Source organism: Apis cerana, linkage group LG1, assembly GCF_029169275.1.
Source record: "Apis cerana isolate GH-2021 linkage group LG1, AcerK_1.0, whole genome shotgun sequence".
Lineage (NCBI taxonomy): Eukaryota > Metazoa > Arthropoda > Insecta > Hymenoptera > Apidae > Apis > Apis cerana.
The window spans coordinates 11,536,450-11,556,051 of NC_083852.1; the positions used below are offsets into that span (position 1 = coordinate 11,536,450).

Below are 19,602 nucleotides of genomic sequence, written 5' to 3' on the forward strand. Positions count from 1 at the left end.
AAATGTTACATACATTGGTAACACTGAATGAATCGTAAGCATATCAGAACTTTTACATATGATAGGCTACGTCACCAACGAATCTGTACAAAGTTTTGTGTTACATATTTTTCTATTTCGATTATTATTTTCAAAATAACAATCTTTTTGATGCTTTATATTTCTGTATTTTAAGAAGTTTCCTTGTCAAAAATGGGATCTTCTCATAGTATTGAAATACCAGGAGGTGGCACAGAAGGTTACCATGTATTGAGGGTAAAAAAAATTTGTCAAAATATTGTAATTTTCTTTGTGAATTCTTTCAAACATTTTTTTATTGAATGAAATAAATTTTACTACAACTTTCAATGGTTAATATTTTAATATATTATAAATTTATTATGATTTATTACAATTTAAACAATTTAAACAAAAATCAATCAATGAATTTTATTATATAATTTAAAATTTAAATCTAAAATTAAAAGTTATTTTTCAATAAATATAGCTATCTTTTTGTTAGATATTTAGTAAATTTGATTCGAACCTCATCACTGAAATAGGTACAAGAAGGTTCTCCTGGTCAGAAAGCTGGTCTAGAAGCATTCTTTGACTTTATTGTAGCTATTGGAAATACTCGCTTGGTATGATTTATGTGAATTTTTATTTTTAATTCATATTATATATTTAATTCTTAATTTTATAGTATTTATGTTAAATTAATAATTCCTTTTTATAGGATCAAGATAATGATACATTAAAAGAGCTTCTTAAAAATGGTGTAGATAAAAAATTAACTCTTACAGTATATAGCAGTAAAACACAATCTGTAAGACAAACTGTTATAGTACCTAGTCTTACATGGGGTGGACAAGGCCTTCTTGGTGTTAGTGTAAGATTTTGTTCTTTTGAAGGTTCTAATGAAAATGTTTGGCATGTTCTTGTAAGTATAAATATAATTGAATTAAAAAATTAAAAATTGCATAAAAAAATTAAAGTTTTTTAAATTATTTCTTAGGAAGTATATCCATCTTCTCCTGCTGAATTAGCAGGTTTACGTCCTTTCACAGATTATATTATTGGTGCTGATTCAGTTTTACATGAGTCTGAGGATTTATTTACTCTGATAGAAGCACATGAATCTCGATTTTTAAAATTATATGTATATAATACAGAAGATGATTCTTGTAGAGAAGTTACAATTACACCCAATCATTCTTGGGGTGGAGAAGGAAGGTAGTGAATTCATTATTATTAGTGTTTTAAAATATTATTTTATTTTATTTTATATAAAATTTTTATGCCTTTACAGTTTGGGTTGTGGAATTGGATATGGATATTTACATAGAATACCTATTAGGAACATTCAAGAACACAAATCGAATAATTTATATATGGTGCATATTTAATGTTACATGAAATTTTTCAAAATATACATATAATGAATTTTATTTTTTTCTTTTATAGAGTAATGTTAAATCTACTATTTCAAATCAAGTCACATCAAACACTACTCATACAGAAGGAAGTAATGTAGTTACTAACATACCACCAGGTTTTTCCATACCACCAAATTATATTTCATCACAAGAAAACATTACAAAATCCGAACTTGAAACTTCTAATGTGATGCAAAGCACTTATGCATCAAATGTTCAAACATGTAATGTTTCCCAATTAAATCCTGCTACTATTGGGGGATCTACTACTACTAATTCTATATCTCATGTTATATCTAATCAAGGAATTATAAGTGCAACATATAGTAAGTATTTATAGATGATTTCAATATTCAAATAAGTAAACACAATGATATTTCTATTTAGATAATGATTCCACATTAAATCAAAATAAAATGCCAAATATACCTGGTATGCCAACAACTCCACCTTTATCAACTTTTACTACTAATACGACAGTTTTAAATGAAACAACGGGCATTGTTGGAACGTCGAAAAATTTTACAACTGTACAAAGTAATGTATCACCATCAATACAATTCAATGTGCCTCAATCCCATGTTGTAACGACGCCCATATCGTTACCTGGAATGCCACCTATTACTGTCAGTGCAAGCTTACCACAAAATACATCTTTCTATTCGTCTGTTCTTCAACAAAATGAATTAACTGAAGTTAGTACTGTTCCCACATCTATACCATCAACAACGCAGTAACGATCATATTATTTCTAATGAAAATATCTGTTTTATAACAAAGTACATATTGAAGAATAAAAGTAAAAGAGCGCAATTATCTATTACGAATATATTGTATTACTTGTACTTTATGCGTTTATACTTTATTACTTGTTTAAACGCAATGTAAACAAATTTTCAGATATGCGAGGATAAATTATGTAATTCTGTACATAGATAAAGACTATTAATTATTTAAATTAAAATCAAATTAAAACAATTTTAAAAGAAAAGAAGTATTAAATCTTTATATCATAATTAATCTGTTTTTTCTTATTTAATTGTAACTATGAATTTTATTTTTTCAATCACTATTTAAATTTAAAAATAACATATATATAACATTGTATATGCAATATTTGTGTTATATAATTTATCTTATTGTATAAGACTATAACTTTAAATTTGTTATCAAATAAATAAATAAAACATTTACATATTGAATATTGATATATATTGAATGAATGAAATTTTCGTATCTAAAAATTAAAAAATTATTAATTTTTAGATAATGATTTATTATTATATATTTACAAATATTTTTTTCCAAAAAAAATATATATGTAAATTATTATAATTTTAAAAATACCCATAAATAAGAATAATAATTTTAGATAAAAATCATTTATTATATATTGTACAGATAAATATTTTTTTAAATATGATATAATATGCGATATAAATATATAGAATAATAAAGATAATAACTTTTTATAACTAATAAAAATAACTAATTTTTTCCATACTGAATATTTTGGAAATGTTTAAATAATTATTTCAACATCAACTATTTCCTCCTCACTTGGAAGAGTAAATTTTGATGGATCTATTAAATTCGGATCAATTAATGGTAAACCATTTTCTTCTCTATAGCGAAGCTGTAGATATGCTTCACGTTGAGCCCAATCTTTCAGAAGTGGATCTGGTGCATAACCAATTATAAGAGCTCCAAATATTAAAACTACAGAGATACAAGTAAAAAATGTTATATGCATGGCTTGACGATCATTTTCCTTATTTTCATTGTCAAATCCATAACTAACCCATGCATTTTTTACTTCATATAAATTTTCTTTTTCAGTTTTTTGAGTTGGTAAATCACTACGATATATTCTATTATATATTTTAATCTCTTTTGGTTTTAAAAACATCAATCCATTCTTAATTCTATGAGAACGAACAAGTCGTAATAATATTGACATTCTTCTTTAATAAATTATAATGATTTTTTGAGAAATTGTTTGTAGTTTTTTCTTAAATTTATAATTTTTCTTGTCTGAGAAATTTTTTTTAATTTAGTTGTCAATATATTATACAAATTTTAAAAATTAAAATTATATATATACAACTTACTTTGAAGGTTAAAACCTGCAAATATATAGATTTTTTTCTTACAAAATTCGTTTGTAATATGAACGTATAATAGAATATTTAGATTCCGAAAAATGCCTTAATTTGAATTGAAAATTTATTATTAATTTGGTGTTGTTAATAGTTTTACTTACTTTTACTTACTTTCTTGAATACGTAACTTCATGTATAATATAATATATAGATTTCAAATAGCTATTTTACGTATATAAAAAATTAATAATACTTAAAAAAAATAAATTATACAATATAGTTATAAAATTAAAAAGAATATTTATTTTCATATGTATTTTTATAACGAAGTCTATTATTTACAAAAATAATATTTATTTTATAGTTATAAATCTAGTAACTTATCATAATATTAAAAAACTATTTTATACCAATGAGAAAAAATTTTAAACTACTTTTTTTTAATATAATTTTGAATTACATAAAAATTTATTAATATGAAATAGAATAAGAATTTATTAAAAACAAAAAAATATTTATTTTTATATTAATTTAATTTAATAAAATTTAATAATAATTATATATTTGCATAATAATAATATTAATAATTTTTAATAATTAATAATTTTTTTTAATTTTTTTTAAAAGCATAACTATACTTTTATATAATTATATAATTTATATTATATAATTATATAATATAAATTATATAATTATATAAATATAACAATATAATTTATATTATATTGTTTTAATTAAAAGAAATTTACAATATTTAATTTTATGTTTTTATCATTAAATTTTTAAATATTTTAAAATAATTAAAATTTAAAAGAAAATGTTATAAATTAATTTTATTTGATAATAATATAAAAGATAATGTAATAATTTAGTCTTTAATCAATAAAATAAGTTAAAAAGAAATATTTAGATTTTTTTTATTTTCATTTGTTATTTTCATTTGTTATAGTTATGATAATAAATAAAAATCATTATAATTATAATCATAATTTTATAAATTAATAAACTAAAAATTATTATTAAATGAAAATTTATTTGTTATAATTGTTTAATGTTATAGTTCTTTATTTTCTACAATATTTTCTTTATTATACATTTCATTATTCTCTTTTTGAAATATAGATTGATATATTTCTTGCCATAAAAGATCATTTATATTTTTTGTACTCTCTTCATTTATATAAGAAAAATGATGAATATAATTTTTATGTAACACATCTAATATTATTATTAAGAATATGAATATGAATATGATTATATGAATTAAATAATAAATTTTATATTAAAAAGGATACATCCTGTAATAGTTTCTTTAAGTTTTTCATAATCCCATCGTATTCCTGTTAATGCTTTATACAATAAAAATTTTCTTCTATAATTTAAAAAAAAATTATAAAATTTATATAATATAAGAATATAAATATGATAAATATAAATAAAAGAATAATAAAATACTAATAAGTTTACACAAACCTTCCTTTATCTAATAATTCTTGATCTTGTAAATTTCGTTTACATATTTTGAGTTTATTTCTTTGCAATTCTAATAGGTGATATTCTTTCAAAAATTTATCTTTCTCTTCTTTTATCTCTATCTTCAAAAATATTAAATTTTAATTTTTTATTAAATTCAGAAAAAATTCTATATATCAAGAAATATATGAAAATAAGAAATATATAAAAATTACCACATGGTCCAAATGTTTAGATAAAAGATTATTTTTATATTCCAACGTTTGTTTTTTGGATTGAAGACTCTCTCGCATAGAGGTTATTTTTAATATTAAATCTTTAATTTTTATTTCATCTTCTAAAAAAAATATCTTTTGTATCTTTATTTGTATACAAATAATATACAAATATATATTAATAATGTAATAAATTACCATTGCAATGTTGATTTTGCTTATTCTTAACATGATTTATTAACTGAATCTGATTTTGCAATAAATCTTTTATTTGTGAATCCGTAATATTTATATGTTTTTCTTTAAATATTATTATATCATTCATTATTATGTTTGTATTAATATTCTCAATAAAATATTCAATTAAATATCTATAAATATAAAATTCTATTATTTATTAGTTATTTTCATTCACTAAATTTGAAATATCACTATGCATTGCTACCAATAATATTTTCATTTTATTAAAAAATATACTAGCATAGAGTAAATGTAGAATAGATTTATCACTCAATTTTTATGTTATATAATGAAGGCAATGAAGTTTTCGTTATCATTTTCGTGCATATACGATATTATTAATTTAGAATGGAATAAAATAATGCTGCGAAAATAATAGAAATTCTAATGTGTTAGTATGCAGCATTATTATATTATATTTTTATTTACAATAGAATTAAATAATAGCACTATGAAACGATAGGAATTGTAATTAAATTTTGCAATAGTTATGTTTAAATAGGATTAGAGTAGATTAATTTTTTTGATTTTTGATGACTTTTTGATTTGATTGAACAAATTTGATTGCCATAACGACTTAGAAGTTTGATTTTGATTGTCTTGTGCTCATAAATAATAATCACGCTATGAAATAATTATTAAAATGTAATAGGAGCCAAGTCAAGTAAAAAATACTTATGTGCAACAGTTATTCAATACAGAAAAATTTGTTATGCAAATAGTATTGTTGAGAAAATTGTGATACATATCGCGAAACATATGATGAAATAGATTGTTGAATAAAATTATTTTAATATATTTTTATAATTAATTAAATAAATATGTATATATATATTTAATAAGCTATGTGTGTATGTAATATATATAATAAATAAATTATTTTGTTGACATTACATCCTACTCTTATGTTTTCCATGACTTTGTTACAAAATATAAAAATATAAGATACAAGAATATTTTATTTATAACAAGTACAGAAATTATTATTCAATTTAATAAATTAAAAGTTGGTAAAATATTTGTTATAAATTATTGATAATTAAGTATTTCTAAAGAAAATAATAAAGAGAAAATAATAATAGCGTTAAATCAATTTTTATCTTACATTTATTTTTCTTCTATTTGATTATATTTATACTATAAGATTTATTTTAGATTATTTTTGCATTCAAATTCATGTATGTGTTTGTTTATTATTAATTAATTATCATGTTTAATATTATTCATTATTATTATTAATTAAAAAAATATGAATTCATTTAATAAATATATTTACAATATATTTAAAATTAAAAAGGATTATAAAAAAATAATTTATATAATTTATATATATAATTTAAATAATATTAAATTAATTATTTTTCAAATTTCTTAATTTTAACAACTTTTGTGATTTTAATTAATATAATTACTTACAACCATAGACAATTCTTATATATATAAAAGTATTGGATATCTCGTGTAACTTTATTATTCGGAATATCTTATTTATTCTTCATAATATTAAAAAATGTTTTAAATAAAAGTTGAAACAATTCAAGAAAATTAAATTTTAATATTATTATATAATTTTTATTATAAGTAACTACATAAAAGATTTGCAAATTTCAATTTTATATTTTAAATATATATATATATATAAATTAATATCTCGGTATTTTTTACTGTGATAAAAAAATATGAAATATGAATATATAATTTGAAACATTATTGAAAGAAAATTATTAGTTTATCTTTTTATAAAAAATAACACATTGTATAATAATATGCTGCATTTATATATTATAATAATGTTTTAAATAATTTAAAATTTATGAAAATCAAAATTTGTTTTTTAAATAGAATCATATATTTTTTAATACATAAATCAATATATTTTTTATAAAATCATTTTCTATAAAAATTAAATATCTAACTATATTAAAAAATTATTTTACCAAATTTAATAAGTTTTTATAAAGAATAATTTTAAATAAAGAATAATTTAATGTATCCACTAAAAAAATATATAATTTATTTTAAAAAATGAAATTGAATTTCATAAATTTTTTATCAGTTGATGCAAAAAAAAATATGTTATCCCTATAATAATTTATTTATGTTGAAAAAGCATTGATTTAGAAAATATTTTAACTTAAAGTTTGCAAAATTTATTATATGAAAGACAATAGTAAAATTAGAATACATAAATATGATATTCTATTATTTATATTCTCTTTTTTTTTATATAAATATAAATTTGTATAAATATTAAATTAAAATATCTTTTGATTTTTTAATATGAATAGATTAATATTTTTTTTTTATAAGGAACAAATAACTAAAAAGTAATTCTAGATAACTTTTATTAAAATAATTTTTTGATAATTTTTTCTTGTGTGATATTCAATTAATATTCAGTTAAATGAAATAACTTATATTAATAAATATTATAATTCAATGCTAAATTAATAATTAATGTAAGTATCTTATATACATTATAAACAATAAGTAACAAAATATATACATATTTTATATAAATGAGAATTACATAAACAAACAATTACATTACATAAATGAGAATTACAATAAATAGTATTTTAAATCGAATTTAAACAAATACAATAGCTTTATCAATATTGGATTATATTTAAATATTTTTTGAAATTTAATTAAAGTTTATTTAAAATTAAAATTGATATTTTTTAATTTTATTTGATAAAAACTAAAATATAAAAAGAATGAGAAAAAAAATTAAATAAAATGTGATACATAAAAAAATAAGAAATTAATGATAAAATAAATAAATTGGAATTTTATAATGTTATATTTGGAATTTTAATTTTCTGGCCTCTATTTATAATTTTTTAGACAATTTTGGAAAAAATTAAATATAATTTCTAAATCCATTGTTTTAAATCATAAAACAAAAGAACTTGAAATGTAAAGTTTTATGAAGTGATAGTTTTATTTTATCTGCTATGATAACAGTAAGATTATTAATTTATTTAAATATTGATATGCTCTGATAAAACAAAATTATAATTACAAAAATGAATATTTTATATTAAAAAAAAACTTTTATATAAAAAAACTTTAATCCTATAACAAATTAAAAACCAACAATATCACTGAATAAAATTTTTTATATTTTAAATTTATTAATTATTAAAGATTTTAAAAATAAAAATAAATTTTATTTTTTATCAAATTATATATTTATTAAAATAAAAGTTCTATTATAATAGAAGTATTTTATAAATGATTGCATATATTTAAAATTCACTTCATTTGATGTATTTCATTTATGACAATGTATGTAATTTGAGTATAAAATGTTAATTATAATGAATGTAAATCATAATAAAAATTATTATCTTATTATAATAAAAACTAAAAATAAAATATATGTTGATATTTATATAATTATAATTAATATTTTATAAATAAGTAACTAATAATATTTATATTTTCTATAAACATACAAAATGTATTACATTTTTAAAATATAAGAAGTTTATAAAAATTTTGCTTTTTTAGAAATTCTTTTTATTAAATTATGCTAAAAATTTTTATTCGACGTATAAATCAGATAATATAATTTTAAAGAATAAGAAGCAAATAAATTTTATTAATAAGTATTGCAAAATATTGAGCAATCTATAAATCAAAATTCAAATTTAAATTATCATGCAATATATTTAAAATAAAATGATTAATATAATATTTTTAATAACATATAAAAAAGAATTTGATATTTTTTATTAATAATTTTATTAATAAAAAATATTAAAAACTTGTCATTTAATACTTAAAAATAGAGAAAAAATTTATAAACAATCATATTGACATTAAATAAAATTCTAAAATCTTTAAATTTCTTTAAAAATAAAAAATAAGTAGAAAAACAAAAATTAAATGAAATAAGTAAAACATAAGAAGTATATAAGGCCATAATGTTGATATATCTTATATCATTTTGAAAAATACAAACTTTCATTTCATATGAAAAGAAAAGTAAAATTATTTTTAAAATTATTTTTCAAATATATATTTAAAAAAATAAAAAAATTATTTCATTTTAGTAGCAGTCAATATTATTAAAATTTATTGACTAGTACAGACTTTAGACTTTACAGATTATTTTAAATATCAATTACTATTTATTTTTTAAATGAATTATTATTCTAAAATATTATGGCCTAAATAATGAATATTTAATTGTATATTAAAATATTTATTATTTTTATATGTTTTAATATTCATTAAAATTATCTTTTTGATTTAATTTTATAAAAAAAAATTTAATATAGCTTTATATAAGTGAGGCACTTAATTAACATATTATCTTATGATATGCATATTTTTGAAATCAAGAATCATTATTGAGTAAATTCACATTCATAGATATTTTTTGAGAAATCAAAATATTAGAAATTCGTATATGTTCTCTATTATTGTGAGTATTACTTGATTCAGATCTTGAATCATCATTATTAGTGTTGTTATTATTATTATCTTCTTGAGAATTAGATGAAGAAGCATTATCTGTTTGAATTAAAGTTGTGTTTAAGATATTATCCATTTGTGCTACTTCGTATCCAGATAAATTTCCATTTATAACTTCACGTGTTAATTGTCTAAAATTATATAATAAATATTATAAATAATATAATATAAATAATAAAATAATTATGCATATATAATTATGATTGAATAAACATATTTTTCTTTTTTTTGAAATATTTACTTACTCTGAAGTCCAATTGTTAGATTGATTAGACATGTAATGCAATGGTTCTGTTACATTATCGTTATTTTGATCGTTTTCATAATTAAAATTCGTATGATCCCTATATGGAGGTGCACAACAAGTAGCACGTACAAGATTATTTTTATCTTTCAAATTTTTATTATTATTAAAAGGCACTGGAGATGACTTTTTTTTGCAAGTGATGAAAGGACCTGTAAAATATTAATATAATGATAATTTATATGAAGAAATTATATTAAACATCATATTAATATTATCCAAGTAACATACATAATTCTATATATGTTATTACCGCGTTATTCTGAACAGTCCGCAAGTAAATTCAGCGTTCAAGTAGGTAGGTATACTGTAATGAAATAATTGTTCTTTTTCGTAAAACAAAATTAACCGTTTTTTCACGGTTAGTAATTTTTAACACATAAGAAAATGTTAAAAAGTGCAAAATTAAGACACAAAAGCTACAAACTACAGTGCTTATATATCTTAATTTACAATTTAGCGTGAATTTATTGAGAATTTGTTTTACTATAAATATCAGAAAAAAATATGTTAAATAAAGTATTTTTAAATAAATAGATAATAAGCTATAAATAAATCTACCTACTTATTAATAACAATCATAATTGTTTGTGTTATTTAAATAAATTTTTTTTAGTGCTGCTAATAATTAAAATTTAAAAATAGTGGTATTTATAAATATTACTTACTATTTTCTAAAGGAGGAGCAGTGGGTTCCATAACGCGAAGTTCTCCGCTTTGTTTTATCTTATTATTTTGTCGTTTTGATGTTCCTAGAATTACATATTTATAATTATATTTTATCTTCCAAATAAACTTATACTTATATCAAAAGAAATTGAAAATACTTAAATTTATTACTTACGTTTTTTATAAAATATAATAATAAGTAAAGTCAATACTCCAAAAATTGTTAATATTCCAAATGTTGTATAAATAATTATATTGTTGTTCAATCTATATGTTTCTATACAAAATAAAAAAGAAAAAAATTAGTACACAAACAAAAATTATGATTTTAAACAAAAATTTTTATTTTTTTCAAATTAATTTTTTTTTTTTATTTACCAGACATACTTTGCTCTGCATTTATTTTTCTACATAACAGCGCCATTTCTCCAGTACTCAATTTTTCCGCGGTGTAACTGAAATATGGAATTAATAAATATATATAAAATAAAATTATATAGTATATGAATATTTAATAAAAAAATTGTAAAAAAAAAAAAAAAAAACAAAACTTAATTAAAAAATTAATGAATTACCCAGGAAAACAGGGTCCACATCGAGAAGGATGTCGTGATCTTCCTTCGCTATTTTCTTGTCTATTATATCTGCTGCACTGAGTAAAGTCAACACATCGCTCCGATACATGATAACAATATTGCTTATCGGGACAATCAGTATCATCATGACAAGATTTTTCCTCTATCGTAGCCTATAAAATAGTTTACTTTTAATTATTTTATAATTTTTGAAATTTAAATGATTCAACAAATATTAACTATAACTTATACATATATGTTAGAAAATGATTTTTAAACAATAATCGAAATAAATATTATATTATAATAAGTTTTTTATATATATTGATAAACATAAAATTAAGCTGATTATAATTTTTTTAAGAATTATAATTTGTAAAAAAATTAATTAATATAAAAAAATTGTAAAATAATATATAAAAATTAACTATGATTGTAATTAAAATTTTCTAAGAATAATTTTGAGAAGATTCTTATTTATGCAAGATATGTATCATTAGAAAAATAAAAATTAAATATAGAGTAATTTAATAATTTAACAATAATTTTATAATCCAAATATTAGAAGTACTTTGTTATAATATTGCAATTATTTTTAAACATAATATAATACTTAAACATTATATATATTTTTCTATATAATTTTATATATTTTTATGTATGTTTCTATATTATTTTATATATTTTTATGTATTTTCTGTAAAATATGGACGTCTATAATTTAATTATAATTATTTAAATAATTATTTTTTAACTATATTATATAATATTACTTATTATTAAAATCATTATTGAAATAAAAACAATTTACATATAAATTACATTAAAAAATTTTGCAAAAAAATTTAAAATAAAAATAAATAAAATATAAATATATCAAGTAATTAATTTGATATAATTAAATCTATCGATAAATCTATATAACAATTAAAAAAATAATATTATTTTTTTTTATTTTATTCGTATAAAAGTAACGTGGAATGTAAGCATTTCCGATTTAAAATCTAACTCATATTTTCAACAATTCTTCTGACCTATAAATCAGTAATAGAAGACATTTCAAAAAAATTATTTTTTTAAACTTATTTTTTTTACATAACAATTATTAATAAAAAATAAAAATTAAAAATTCATAATTAATTTATGATAAAGCAAATTAACATTTATTTTTTATATTATGCATATTAAATAAATTATATTACTAGATAATATAATTTATTATAAATATTATTTCTATAATGATAATTTAAAAAATTATAATATTTTACTTATAATATATATATATATATATATGTATCAAATATGTTTAATATTTTAATTAATTATTTTTTGAAGATTGTTAAATAATCATATATTATAAAATAAAAAACAAATTTTATATGATTTATTATTAACATTTAACATTTTTATAAAAGAAATCTTTTTAAAAGGAAAAAAAGTAAGTTATACATATTTCAAATTTTTGTTTATAACTTTATCAAATCTCATAAATATAAAATAAATATTAAGAAATAATAAATCATCGTTTATAAAAAAAGAAACATAATTTAATATTTTATTAATATTTTTAATAAATTGAGTGTAGAATTAAAATATAGAAAAATGATTCTGCAATTTTTGATCTTCCAGTATACCGCCATTTTGTTTAGGACAAGTACCACCATTTGACAGTTTGATAATTATGCAGAATGACCATCGATTATTTTAATAATATATATAAAATTATTATATATAAATAGATATTATTTATATTAATCTTTTTTAAAATATACAAAAATAATTAAAATTAATTATTAAAATATAATTAATAAAATTAAAATAATTAACAATAATGATTTTTTATATTTTTTTATAAATATATTCATTTTTAATTATCAGAATGCTTTCTTCATTATTGTTTAAAATTAATTGTTTTAGAATATAACAATGAAATTTTCTTATTTCTTTTTCCTTTTACTAGAATCGGATATATATTGCATAAATATCATAAAAAATGCTAATCGTATATATAATATAATTATATTATATTATATTATATTATATTATATTATATTATATTATATTATATTATGTACTAAAAAATATTAAATACAATACATAGACATAATACTAAAAGATAAAATTATCATAATTTTTTTACAATTATCATATTATTCATATTATATTATCATGTCATATTATCATATAATATCATATTTTTAATTAATAACTAAATTATATATTATATATTAAATTATTTTTAGCATTATATATTCGTATAAAATATATATTAATTGACACGTTTTTTATATAATAAGAATATCATCATATTACAAATAATTAAAATTTATTAGTTAAAATTTTAAATATCGTATGTATATATAAAAGTATAAATCATTATGAACTTTGTTAAATTTTTCATATAATACTAATGATATAATTCAATAAATTTTTTTTTCTTTTATTTCTGCTATATTTATGATATTTATGATATTTATATCTAATATGAGTACATAAATTTAAAACCATTTTGTATGTGTGTGTATTGTATATATAATTGTGTATACATACACATGCGCACACGCGCGCGCATATATACATACACAGACACTGTATCAAAAAATTATTATATTATAATATTATAACTGCTTTCTTATTCCTTTGTGATATTTTATTTCTATAATGGCTGCAGAGATTCCCGGGCGAAAAAGAAAAAAACGACAGTTGAGTGACTCATCGCGGCGCGCTTATGTTGTACTGAGAACTGCGTGGAACACATATTCCGGTTTCAATAAAAAGATCATGGTGGGATTTATATAAATTATAACATATTGCATAAATTTTTATACATTTTTTCACATTTTAGTTTATCATTAAATTTCATTTCAATGAAAATAATACTTAATATCAATAATAATTACGGTATTTATCGTATAATAAAAAAAGTTTGTTTACAAAGAAGTACAATTGTCCATGAAATCGAATATATTAAAAAAAATATTTTCAAAAAAGAATTATTAAAGATAATTAATACTTGAAAAGATGATGAAATCATAATGTTAAATTACAAAATTTACAAATATTTAAAAATCTTTAATAAATAAAAGAATTTTAATATTTATTTTATTAGAAATTAAAGAAGTAATATAAGAAAAAAAAAATAGAAAGATTTTAGAAGACAACGTGGCAATTTAATACTTCTATCATATGTATATCACTATTGTAAACTTTATATATGCAAAAGATTTTTGTAAATATATAACATACTTATATGTTTTGCTGATGATATGTAATGTATCTCGAACTTGATTGTATCAATTTAATAAAGCGGATAAATCTTTAACGAAACAATCATATGTTGATTTGATTAAAAGCTATTAAAATTTGTTGAATGAAATCATTCGATCACTCCTTATCGAAAATAGAAAAGAAAGATATAAAAAATTTTATTTTACTTACCATTGGAAAATATGATGTAAATATATAAAAGTCGGAAATATGTATTACTTTTCTGATTGTACTCGCATGTACGTAATAATTGTCTGAAGACAGTTGACAGGTTCATCCGTGTGTAGAGTTTCGCACGCAAAAACAAATGCACTGTTTGAAATCCACCTGTAGTCTGATGCTGCGATCGCCGGCATATACTGAACATGTTCAGACCTGCTCACGACAAGACAGGTAGTGGGGGTGGCGACAGTAGTGTAGTTGATTTATATAGACCCTTCGTTTTTCAAGAAGAGTATTTTTTATTATATGAAAATATTGCAAGTAAAAAAACAAATCAATTATATGCAGTTTGAAATTTTATACGTGGATATATATTTTATTCACGTATATAAAATTTACATTAATTATTTTATTAAACAATATTGATTCTTAATTAGATTTAAATTTATAAGTTACAAATTTATAAATTTATTTTTTAATATATATGTTACAAAAAATATGCATATAATTTTCTATTTTAATTTATATTTACATAGTATTATATTAAATTAAAATTATATCCATATCAATTTGTTCTATGTTTGTTTATAATAAAATTTCATTGTTTTGGAGTTTTATCTATAAAATATAGATAAAATTAGATATAGATCATAGTTTTATTTGTAAAAATAATTATATAATTATTATATATTTACTAATATAATTATTACATAAATGTAGCATATTATTAATATTAAATTGTTAAAACATATATCGTTTTTGTAAAAAAAAGTATCGTAATTGTTAAAACGTACTCATTTATAAATATAAAAGTGTTAACTTAATTTGTATAATTTGTATTAAAATTTTTAAATAATTACAAGAACTGCAAAATAAAATCCATTATTAAAATTAAAAAAGAAATCGAATTTTATAAAAAACATTTTTATAAAATACATAATATATCAGTTATTTTTTTAAAAAAATTAATTTTTAATTAATTTTTAAAAAAATTATATAATTTTTTTAAATATAAACAAAAATTTCTTTTAAAAATATTTGTATTTTTTTCAGTATTTTTGATCAATTTTTATAATTTAAAATAATGAGATGTATAATTGCTATGTAAAAGATAGAATAGGAGCCTAAATATATATAAATAATAGATACATTAAAAGACATTTTTTTTCTTACTAAAAAATATATTTTTTAAAGTTTTTCCAATATTTCAATATATGTTTATAATTAATTTAATTAATTTACAAAATTAATATTACAATTTACATATATTATATAACATTATATAACAAAAATTCATAAATTAATGCATTCAAATCGAAAATAAAAGTTTAATGAAAATATCGAAATTCTAATAAATACGTAATAAAAGTTTGTTTTGCTTATTGTTATCTAATCCGTAATTTGCAAATATTTTTTTTATAATTACATTTTTAATATATAGTAATTAATTAATAATTTTTTATAAATCATTTAATTATTTAAAATTTATTAACATTTTGGAATTGTTATAAATATTTATAAATATAATAAACCAATTTTATTTACTTCTATAATTTGATAGTAAAAATTAAAAAATAAATGACAAAGCTAAATGTTTATAAGTTTTTAGATTTAAATTATAAAAGAAATTTTTTATAATTTTCAATTAAAAAATGGAATATATGAAATTTATATTACAATCATAAATATTATACATAAATTCTGTTATCAAAATTATTATATTTGAATTCGTATTTAATTAAAAAATTTTCTTCATTCATAAATTTTAAAAAATATTTTGCAATTCTTTTTGATATTTCAAGATATTTTTAAATTATTTTCATACATAATATAATTATAGTATATTATATTTATATTATTTTATATTATATTTATATGATATTTATCTTTAAATTATTTTTTTTTACTTACCATTATTTTTCAATAACTATTGGTAGAAATATATTTAAAAACAAAATATAATGAAGTAAAAAACATAATATGTATTTTCATTTTAGTATATATGTACATACACTGATAAAATGGGAACAGCCTTATTTCTATTAATTTATGATAATAATAAGCCATAATATAATACTTAAAGTATTAAACACAAAATTCCAAACATTTCTAGAATATCACCATATAATTATTTTTAAATTACAGTTATCAAGAGTTTTATGTTTAAACAGTTCCTGTATTTTTTAATTATATTAATGACCATGATATCAGATATTAGTTTGAAATATATTTTTATTTTATAATCTGTTATTAAAATGTGTTGTTATGTATCTTTATTAAAAATTAATATTTTAATATTTGAAATTTTTTCTTTTTTAATGATATATAATAAGTAATTTCTAATTATTTTCTATTGCAAAATTTATATATAATGTGTGTTTGTATGCAATAGCAAACAATTTTAATTCTATAACATTAAAATTATCGCATTACCTATCATGTAACTTTTTTTTTAACGTATAAGCTTTTTTTTAATAAAAAGAAACCAATTAATATATAACATATAAAAGGCTACCATTCTTTTATAATGTTTTTTTCTTTGAGGTATCCAAATATATGAACCATTCGAATCTTCTTTCCAGGTACTACTTCATTTATCATATTATGGTCTGTGCTACCTTATTTGTTATTTGCAATAAACAGGCATTCACATCACTTCCATACTGTTATGTGTATTTTCTGTAAATCCCAATGTAGATGTTGGTGCATCTTGCGATGTTTCTTCTAATGACTGTGCATCCATGCCTTCTGGTACATTATTTGTTGTTGAACTTGTTCCATCATCCCAATTTATTTTGAATCTAGTGACACGAGGTTTATCTCCTAAGATATTTCTTTGTACTTTATCAAACTGAGGCTGAGGTGGTGGATTTTCTCTAAGTTCTGCATCTGTGTATTCATTATTTATAAAGTAACCAACACGTACAAATTCATGTCCTCTATATGAACAAGTTAATAAAACCACTGTAACTCCTAAAGCATCATTCACTGGAATTCTACTAACATCTGGAGGATCGGCCTAAAATAAGATATAAATATTAAATTTATATGAAAAAAATAATATATTATAAGTATTAAATATATATCTAATTGAAAGATTTTAATTGAAATTTAGAATTGTTGTTTTATTATTAATTAAATCATTATTTAAATGATATTTTTAATATACCTGAAAAATAAACATATGCCTTCCCTCAGGTATTGGACCAACATAAATTGTGTCTAAAACTTGATCAAATTCTTCAGATTCAGCACTACCGACATAGATCATTTTCCATTCCAAATCTATAAAATCATTATTATTATTATAATATGTTACATGTTGCTTATTTCAAATAAAACATTTGATACAATATTTAAAAGAAAATATATTAAAATTAAAAAAAAAATAAAATATAAAATAAATTAGTTTCTTTTAATTACAAAATTATTAAAAAAGGTATTATTGGTTTGTCCTTGAAAAATTCAGTATTAAATTATTAAAACTAACCTAGCATAAGTACTAAAAATATTTAGACATATAGTTATTTTTAATAATGTTAATATCAAGTTAGAAATGTATTTTATAAAATAAATAAAGGTTAGAATAATTACCTTCTTTTAGTTCTTCAATACATTCGAAAGTAACTTCGAACTGGAATGGATTTAGAAACGGCGAAGGATTATCAAGAACAGCTACATTTGCTAACTGAACTTTAGCCATCGTTGATTTTGTTTAATGAATAATTTTACCGAAACACCGTGAATTTTATAATAACAATTTTAAAGAACGATTTATCAGATTGTATTCTTTATACTGAATTAGAAAATTAATCTTTTGAGAGACGAAAGATCTCGAATCAAAGCATAAACAATTTCATTCCAGCACACAGCTTGCTTTGGCGGCAAACGAACCAAAGGATGTTTCCGGTCTTTCGGGAACAACCGAAACTTCATATGATATTGTATATATGATAGTAATTATATATTTTAAAAATTAATGATTTTAATTCGATGTGAATTTTAAGTATAGAAAAATGGTTATTATTTTTAATTTTATATGAATTATTCCAAATATTTTTTTGAATATTAATTATTATGGTAATTTAAAAATACGTTCATTGCGCTGTTTTAAAATTTTTACTTTCAAATATTAATTCCAATATAATTTAATTTTTTATATATAACATAATAAAATTATAAAATTGGATTTCAAAAATAGAGAAAAACACAAAATAAAATATATTTATAAAAAAGATATTTACTTACTTTAACAGTAAAATAGATTATTTTATATTTTTGTTTTTTTTCTCTATTGTTATTTTTGCATTTTAGATTTTAAAAATATAATCATTTTTTAATTTTATATTTTCATAAATATATACAATAAAAAATAGTTTATAAAACTAAGAACAAAAATTATTGATTGAAATTCAATTCAAATGACTATATAGAATAAAACTCCCAGAATTCTAGTGTGAAGTTAAACATGTTTTATAAGCATTGCAAGCACGTCTTTGTTCTTAAGGATTATTTACAATATAGTGACACATGAGTAATTGATGCAATATTGCAAAGTTTTTAAATTTAATTATAAAAAAATGATAAAGTAAATATACAAATTATTTAAAAATAATCTCTTATTTCTGTTTAATATTATAATATTAAGAAATATTATAGATTTTTGAACATAATTGATTATATATCATT

At 18.4% G+C, this 19,602-nt stretch overlaps 5 protein-coding genes across 9 annotated transcripts; 1 reads left to right on the forward strand and 4 right to left on the reverse strand.

The window, feature by feature from the left end:
• The first annotated feature begins 11 nt into the window (after positions 1-11).
• On the forward strand, positions 12-2,620 carry LOC108001594 (Golgi reassembly-stacking protein 2). Its single transcript, XM_017062652.3, has 7 exons — positions 12-255; positions 543-623; positions 719-922; positions 998-1,215; positions 1,292-1,376; positions 1,447-1,744; positions 1,806-2,620. Exons 1-7 carry the CDS (start codon positions 193-195, stop codon positions 2,153-2,155), a joined length of 1,299 nt encoding a protein of 432 aa, XP_016918141.2. The 5' UTR covers positions 12-192; the 3' UTR covers positions 2,156-2,620.
• A 164-nt stretch (positions 2,621-2,784) lies between these two features.
• On the reverse strand, positions 2,785-3,978 carry LOC108001603 (NADH dehydrogenase [ubiquinone] 1 beta subcomplex subunit 11, mitochondrial). Of its 3 annotated transcripts, none has more exons than XM_017062666.3 (2): positions 3,682-3,978; positions 2,785-3,544 (listed from the first exon to the last, which is right to left on the reverse strand). In XM_017062666.3, exon 2 carries the CDS (start codon positions 3,376-3,378, stop codon positions 2,941-2,943), a length of 438 nt encoding a protein of 145 aa, XP_016918155.1. In that variant the 5' UTR covers positions 3,379-3,544; positions 3,682-3,978; the 3' UTR covers positions 2,785-2,940. The 3 variants fall into 3 exon arrangements, with proteins under 3 accessions (XP_016918155.1, XP_016918156.1, XP_061929081.1); XM_017062667.2 differs by having other exon boundaries at positions 3,692-3,928; XM_062073097.1 differs by having other exon boundaries at positions 2,785-3,452; positions 3,530-3,739.
• A 555-nt stretch (positions 3,979-4,533) lies between these two features.
• On the reverse strand, positions 4,534-6,338 carry LOC114578021 (uncharacterized). 2 transcript variants are annotated; one of them, XM_062073135.1, is made up of 5 exons: positions 5,407-6,338; positions 5,209-5,327; positions 4,994-5,115; positions 4,816-4,892; positions 4,534-4,738 (listed from the first exon to the last, which is right to left on the reverse strand). In XM_062073135.1, the coding sequence occupies exons 1-5, from the start codon at positions 5,531-5,533 to the stop codon at positions 4,575-4,577; spliced, it is 609 nt and encodes a 202-aa protein (XP_061929119.1). In that variant the 5' UTR covers positions 5,534-6,338; the 3' UTR covers positions 4,534-4,574. The 2 variants fall into 2 exon arrangements, with proteins under 2 accessions (XP_061929119.1, XP_028524375.1); XM_028668574.2 differs by having other exon boundaries at positions 5,209-5,330.
• A 2,287-nt stretch (positions 6,339-8,625) lies between these two features.
• On the reverse strand, positions 8,626-15,105 carry LOC108001655 (GATA zinc finger domain-containing protein 4-like). Of its 2 annotated transcripts, none has more exons than XM_062073144.1 (7): positions 14,923-15,105; positions 11,485-11,657; positions 11,297-11,364; positions 11,085-11,186; positions 10,909-10,992; positions 10,182-10,392; positions 8,626-10,067 (listed from the first exon to the last, which is right to left on the reverse strand). In XM_062073144.1, the coding sequence occupies exons 1-7, from the start codon at positions 14,923-14,925 to the stop codon at positions 9,800-9,802; spliced, it is 909 nt and encodes a 302-aa protein (XP_061929128.1). In that variant the 5' UTR covers positions 14,926-15,105; the 3' UTR covers positions 8,626-9,799. The 2 variants fall into 2 exon arrangements, with proteins under 2 accessions (XP_061929128.1, XP_061929126.1); XM_062073142.1 differs by having other exon boundaries at positions 11,288-11,364.
• A 1,767-nt stretch (positions 15,106-16,872) lies between these two features.
• Positions 16,873-18,842, reverse strand: LOC107993136 (histone chaperone asf1). The gene is made up of 3 exons (XM_017049381.3): positions 18,508-18,842; positions 18,083-18,198; positions 16,873-17,932 (listed from the first exon to the last, which is right to left on the reverse strand). The coding sequence occupies exons 1-3, from the start codon at positions 18,614-18,616 to the stop codon at positions 17,561-17,563; spliced, it is 597 nt and encodes a 198-aa protein (XP_016904870.1). The 5' UTR covers positions 18,617-18,842; the 3' UTR covers positions 16,873-17,560.
• Between the last annotated feature and the right edge of the window lie 760 nt (positions 18,843-19,602).

What these genes read in the sequence shown, in the direction of transcription:
- LOC108001603 (XM_017062666.3), bottom strand. Translation starts at nt 3,378, where the DNA reads ATGTCAATATTATTACGACTTGTTCGTTCTCATAGAATTAAGAATGGA.
- LOC107993136 (XM_017049381.3), bottom strand. Translation starts at nt 18,616, where the DNA reads ATGGCTAAAGTTCAGTTAGCAAATGTAGCTGTTCTTGATAATCCTTCG. An exon ending in TATTGAAGAACTAAAAGAAG is followed by an intron (nt 18,199 to 18,507) that starts GTAATTATTCTA and finishes ATGATTTTATAG; the next exon opens with ATTTGGAATGGAAAATGATC. An exon ending in GGCATATGTTTATTTTTCAG is followed by an intron (nt 17,933 to 18,082) that starts GTATATTAAAAA and finishes ATCTTATTTTAG; the next exon opens with GCCGATCCTCCAGATGTTAG.
- LOC108001655 (XM_062073142.1), bottom strand. An exon ending in TGTGGACCCTGTTTTCCTGG is followed by an intron (nt 11,365 to 11,484) that starts GTAATTCATTAA and finishes TCCATATTTCAG; the next exon opens with TTACACCGCGGAAAAATTGA. An exon ending in TGCAGAGCAAAGTATGTCTG is followed by an intron (nt 11,187 to 11,287) that starts GTAAATAAAAAA and finishes TATTTTGTATAG; the next exon opens with AAACATATAGATTGAACAAC.
- LOC108001594 (XM_017062652.3), top strand. Translation starts at nt 193, where the DNA reads ATGGGATCTTCTCATAGTATTGAAATACCAGGAGGTGGCACAGAAGGT. An exon ending in AAAATGTTTGGCATGTTCTT is followed by an intron (nt 923 to 997) that starts GTAAGTATAAAT and finishes ATTATTTCTTAG; the next exon opens with GAAGTATATCCATCTTCTCC. An exon ending in AATTATAAGTGCAACATATA is followed by an intron (nt 1,745 to 1,805) that starts GTAAGTATTTAT and finishes ATTTCTATTTAG; the next exon opens with ATAATGATTCCACATTAAAT.
- LOC114578021 (XM_028668574.2), bottom strand. Translation starts at nt 5,533, where the DNA reads ATGAATGATATAATAATATTTAAAGAAAAACATATAAATATTACGGAT. An exon ending in GCAAAATCAACATTGCAATG is followed by an intron (nt 5,331 to 5,406) that starts GTAATTTATTAC and finishes TATTTTTTTTAG; the next exon opens with AAGATGAAATAAAAATTAAA. An exon ending in GAATTATTAGATAAAGGAAG is followed by an intron (nt 4,893 to 4,993) that starts GTTTGTGTAAAC and finishes TTTAAATTATAG; the next exon opens with AAGAAAATTTTTATTGTATA.